Below are 6,000 nucleotides of genomic sequence, written 5' to 3'. Positions count from 1 at the left end.
GGCCCATGGCGTGGCCCTGCATCAGCCGCGTGTGCTGCCTCGCCCGCTTGTGGGGGCAGCGGGACACGTCGGACCTGGCGCTGCCGCTCACCGGCCGCGGCTGCCCCGAGCTGGAGGAGGCCGAGGCGGCGGACGGCGGCCCTCGGGCGAGCGGCCCTCTGCCGGCCGGGCCCCCTGCCTCGCAGGACAGCCGCCCCGCCCCGCGGCGAGGCCCGCCCGCGCCCCCCGCCAGCCCGCCCCGCGCCGAGACCCAGTACCGGCGGGACTTCCGCGCCTGGCCGCCGCAGAAGCGGGGCGCCTCCCCCTGGGCGGGCCGGGGCGAGGGGCCGCCCGTCTACGTCCTGCCCGCCGGGGGCCAGCGCCCGCCGCCCGCGCCCTCCCCGCCCGGCACCACCTGCTACCGGTAAGGGGCGCGGGTGGGAACGTGGGGACCCGGCTTGTGCCACCCTGGGATCGGGCCCCGCTGCAGGATGCTCAGTCCGCGCCCCGGGGATCGGCGCTTGTTTGCGGACACGGGGCCCTGCGAGCTCGCTGGGGCTGGGGCTGTGTGGTGTCCTTCCCGCCGGGCCGGGCCAGCCCCGGCTGCTGGGAAAGGGGGTGTTGGGGGTGCAGCAGCCACGCCCCCCCGGCCCATAGCCCCGGCCTTAAAGTGGGCTCCGTCACAGACAGGGGCCCTGGCTTGGCTCCGTGGCTCTCGCAGCCCCTGGCCAACTTGTTCCAACCCCCTGGCCAGCCAGGTGCTTTTGGCGCTGTCCGGAAGCCATGCAAGTGTGAGGCGCTGTCCTCCATAAGGGCCAGGCCAGTCACTGGGGGGCTTTGCGTTTGCCTGAGAATCACAGGAGCGTGAACAAACAAGGAGCCCATCATGCCAACTGCAGGTGCACTACCAGCAAGAAGGCTTGTGGCACTCTATAGACTAACAGCTATTTTGGAGCATAAGCTTTCGTGGGCAATGACCCGCTTAGGGTCTCTGCTCCTAGCAACCACATCAAAGCTTATGCTCCAAAATAGCTGTTAGTCTATAAGGTGCCACAGGACTTCTTGCTGTTTTCATGAATATGGACTAACACTGCTACTTCTGTAATACTTGTTACCATAGACATACTGCTCTAAAAGACAACAAAAACAGGTGACCAAAACTAGGACCCCAGGTACAAATCAGCACTTAACATCCACTCACCTACTTTAGGATTATGACCTCAGCAAATGTTGGAATTGTTTAACCCCCTTGGGCACTGCATTTATTGTGAATTTGGGGCCACATGAGGTTGTGTCCGTGAAACGTTTGTGAAATGTGAAGGGAAATGGAGTGTGTCTGAAAGGTCATACTAGGTGATATTTAAGCTGTTAATGCCAGAAAAGTTCACAATTTTAAAAAAATTATGTCACAAACTACCTTTATTTAGATTATTTTTAGTGATTTCATTTTCCTTTTGTCTTTCCTGCATTATCGTAAACATTTGTTTAATGGAACAAGAGATGAGACCAGCTATTTCTGACTTCTGTTCTACTGTGGGATTCTTCCTACATGTCTAATGCTGACCCTGAAAAATAATAACAGAGAGGGAGCCATGCTAGTCTATACACTATCAAAACAAAAAGCAAAAACTGCTTTTTGTTTTGATACTGAAAAATCATGTAATTGTTAATGTATTAACTTGACTAGACTGGTTACTGAGGAATGGTTTCATGGTCTCTAAATCATAAGAAAGGCAGCTTTTAAACATACCTTTTAAGTATACTAGTGCAGTTAATTTTATTATAACTGGGTAACAGGTATTTATACACTTTTTTTTAATTATGTATCATTTACCGACCCGACATATCCATCTCTGTTACAACTGTTTAGATGCATATATCATTAAATACCATTTAAAACAAAATAGTAGAAGCCTTTGCAGCACTTATAGTCGAGCCCAGGCATTTATATGGTTTATCTTGTCATTGCATGCCATGGAGCGCTATCACAATATAAGTGTGTATTAAAAAAAATTGTCTTTAAAGACAATAACTGTGTAGCAGTCAATGTTAATCATGTGTTTTCCTCACTTGTCAAAAGCAGCAAAAAACCTAGCACATAAAATAGAAAAAGGCCCTGCAAACATAACAATTGTCAATAGACAAAAGGCAATTTGGAACAGAACAAGAAGTGCCTTAAACCGGCAAACAGTATAACATGACGTAGAAAACACTGATATAGACAAAGACATAGACAAATGCATCCATCTTCAATTTCTGTTTTTTACATATTTTCCTTGTCATTGTATCTGACCCCCAGAACCAGGAGCAAATTAAGCACTCTTTGCCAGTACAGATTACGTATGGTGTCTTCAGTTGTCAGTGTGTCTGTACCTTTCACACCAGCCTTCCATCTGAGTGTTTAATTCTTGTGTAATACCCTCAACTAACATCCTCCAAATGCAGAAAAGCTTCTACAGTTTAAGACTAACTGGTAGTCGAGGATCAAGGGGGACAGACCTTAAGAAAACCATGGCTGTCTAGCAACTACAGTGATAGAGCACATTGCCTCAAATCTATAGCCTCTTACTGTGTTAGTTGCATTAATATGAAGACCTATGAAACAGCTAAGCAGCTCTATTGCTTAGAGAACAAGTGGTACAAACAGACATACGTGCATGCTAACCAACACGCTAATCTACCAACACAATCCTTCAGCAAATTTATATAGCCTCTCAGGGCAAGCACTGCTCATTCTCCATCCTGCTGCGCTAATCTCCATTTGTCATCTCCACAACAAAGTGCCTGTCCTTTGAAGATAAATTATAGGAGTCACAGTAAGTGACAGTAGGGGGTAGAATTAATGGGTTGCTTGACTGCAAAAGTGTACGGGTTTGTCAACGTCGTTTTTTTTTTTTTTTTTTTTAAAAGAAAAACAGGATTGGGCTGCATGGACTTGGATAGGTTAGTGTTCTAGCTGGGTTGTTACACTCAGACTGGGGTGTTATACTGTACTACTGATTGATTGTAAAACCATAGCTGAAGCATGTCCAGTCCATAGATACATAGTGGAATCTCCTTTAGGCTTTGAAGCATGGCCACTTTCTCTCAGCCAGGACAGGCAGGGACTAGAACTTTCCGCCCCATCCCCCACTGCTAGGGTACTTTCACCACCAGGCCTCTCCTGCAGCCTCCTACACCACATACTTTGATAGTCATTTGACGGCAGCTCAATGGCCTTTTAACCCCTTTCCCACTCTTGTTTTCAGGGGAGACCTTACAAGCCTCATTCCCCACTCCTGACCTTCTCTAAGATGGACAGGAGGCATCCTGCATGGGGTTTTGTTTGTTTGCTTTTTTAAAGAGTGAGCAATGAAATCAGGCTTACTCCATCCCTATTCAAAGGGTTAGTTTTCATGGCAACAGCCACACTTCCTTCACCAGCTTCTCCATCCTGTTATAATGAATCCAGCCTCCTGCTGATGGTTCTGACTTCCCTGCCTTTTGTCGACTCTGCTCAGGGACGTCTGCCTAGCAAATTATCCCAGTGGATCCGGTTTCCTGTAGGCGACGGGAAGCCAGTTCCACAACACTAGGGTTTCCTGGCCAAGTGTGAACAGCTGTGTGGTAGGGACAGCGGGCTGAGTCAGCATAAACACTTTGCTGCTGCTGAGTGTGGGAGTGGGTGGAGGGCCTGGTTACTTCAAGACTGACGAGGTGGATTGGATGGCAGTGGATTTTGAACAACTCCCCCTCCCCCCAAGAGGTCAGGAAAGGTAGTTCCCTGATAGTGTTGGGGGAAAGATTACTGGAGGCAGCCAAAGGAAAGAGAGAGAGACAAGGCAATGATGGGGAAAGTACAGGCCTGGTATGGGAGGGATCAGAGGAGAGCCACTGAGACCCCAGGAAATGGAGTTTCTTTCCTGCTTGACCCAGGCACTGGGGAGAAGAGAACTTTTTTTTCCAGGCTCAGGATGGGGTTTGTCTTTTGTCTCACATTTGAGGGATGGGTTCCAGGCCAGGCTCTCTCTCTCTCCTTCTCTCTTGCTTTGAGGATGGGCCGAGTTTCTGAGCAGAGTCCTTCTCTCTCATTCAGGGGCTGGGGAGTCTCAGTCAGGAATAGTCCCATTCCCCACTTCCCATAGGTCTCTTCCTCCTCTCCTTCCGTCCATCCCCCAGGGAGCGCTGCTTCCAATCATCCCCCCACATAGATGCTCTAGCACAGCTCTGCGCCAAAACAGGTCAAAGGGGAATAGACTTTGTAAGACAAGCACATATGGATACTGTCAAGTGAACAAGACTGAGATAGCCAGCAACCGTATTGTTGTTAGCAATGACCGTCAGCTTTCAGAGGCTGAGGGCAGCTGGCTGGGCCTGCTCAGTACTGAGAGAAAAGCCCTCCAAAGGAAAGAAAAGTTTGTTTGAACAGAGGCTGTGGAAGAGTTCAGATTCAGCTTGTTTTATTTCCTGTACACTCTGTGCCCTGGTGTCTTCTGGTAGGTTTATTTTTGTCAGTTTTGAAATTGTAGTTATTTCTGAAGAGTCTCAGATGTTGGCTGCACATTTCAATGAGATTTGTGGGAATTCTTCTGGAAATTAATTTTCATACTTGTTTGTTTTGTTTTCAAATACATGAGAATAAACCTACAGTAAACATGAAATATTCTGTGGCACATTTTGTGTGCACCATGCTTAGGCTGCTGTTCATCTCCCGAGGAACATCATTCAGCAAATTCTGCTTCTGTGTCTCTTCCCCACATTTAGGATCAGATTCTTATGGAATCTGTACGGCAGGAATATCCAATATGAGGCCAGTCATCCTGACCTACTGGTTTGCAGAACAAATCAACCAGTGATCAGTGGAAAGGCCCAGTTCAACTGGTACTGACTTCTGTAGGAGTCTTTCCATTGACTTCAGCTGAAGCTGGATTAGATCCCAGTGAATTCAAATTGAACTTTCAGCCTGTAACTCAAGACAGATTAACACCAGACACACACAAAAAGGCAAAAGTGGCCTAAGTGCTGGGACTAAGGGTACCTAGGGGAGTGGAGAGTGGAAGAGTGCTGCAGCATCTCCCAGCTTGAAGTGTTTTCCATTATATACAGGGTTTACAGTTGGGCTTAATGGCTGCCAGCACCCCCAATATAAAAATTGCACCAGTACCACTGGAGAGTGGGACATGCATTTAGTAAACTCTTTCATATCAGGCAGCCCTGGGACTGGGAGGTTGCCAGGTACTCAGATATTCTGGGCCATAGGGAGATATTCGTGGCAACTAAAGAAAACAAGATTAGATATTAAGAAACTAACAAAAATATATGCACAGTACTTTATCAACAACAGTAGTATTGCACACCGTAAACTCATACTGTATTTGCTGTATTTATTGTATTGTATTTACTTTCACTGTATTATACTTACAGAAAATGTAATTAAAATTTACTAATGGTTACAATGCTGGTTATTTGAGAGTTCCAGGTGATAGAATGCCAGATATGAAAGAGTTTACTGTAGTAACAAGCACACGGGGCCTCTTGGTGATAGCGGAAGACAAATAATAATCCACAGAAATCATTATCCTCTAGCTCACGCTAAGATTTGTGCCTGGCATTGGATACTGAGAGGTGCTGATACTCTGATTTGGACCCGAAGTTCAATCTTAAGAGCACAAAAGTGGTTGTTGAAATTTTGTGAATACGGTGTTGTGCCTACTACAGGAGGAGCAATAATAATCCACAGAAATCTTGGGAACTAGCTGTTCCATAACCCAGGTGTTGGACCTCATTGGCACCTTAGCATCTCAGAGAAGACTTGTGCATGATAGGGCTGTGTGGGATCCTCATGCTTGGGAGGGGTGGGTACCACTGACTGTGCAAAGTGACCAGCACTGAGCATGAGCTGCCTTTTTAATTTTTGTTTCTTTATTTTATAAGAAAACCAAAATTATATGCCAAGAAGGAATGAAAGGCTAAGCCTCATGCTCTAATCGCACATCAGGACCGTCCAGGGCGAAGGCCCATTGGTATCCTCAACCTCTGCCT

The 6,000-nt window shown here is 47.3% G+C and overlaps 1 protein-coding gene across 1 annotated transcript in view; it reads left to right on the top strand.

The window, feature by feature from the left end:
• The window catches only part of MAP6D1 (MAP6 domain containing 1), a 40,475-nt gene continuing 34,475 nt past the window's right edge, over positions 1 to 6,000 (top strand). Inside the window, exon 1 of the mRNA XM_075004182.1 lies at positions 1 to 403. Coding sequence (XP_074860283.1) covers positions 6 to 403 — 398 coding nt within the window. The 5' untranslated portion in view covers positions 1 to 5. The remainder of the gene's footprint in view (positions 404 to 6,000) is intronic.

The sequence above is a fragment of the Carettochelys insculpta genome, chromosome 10 (assembly GCF_033958435.1).
Source record: "Carettochelys insculpta isolate YL-2023 chromosome 10, ASM3395843v1, whole genome shotgun sequence".
Taxonomy (NCBI): domain Eukaryota; kingdom Metazoa; phylum Chordata; order Testudines; family Carettochelyidae; genus Carettochelys; species Carettochelys insculpta.
This window is presented reverse-complemented; position numbering and strand designations above follow the sequence as displayed.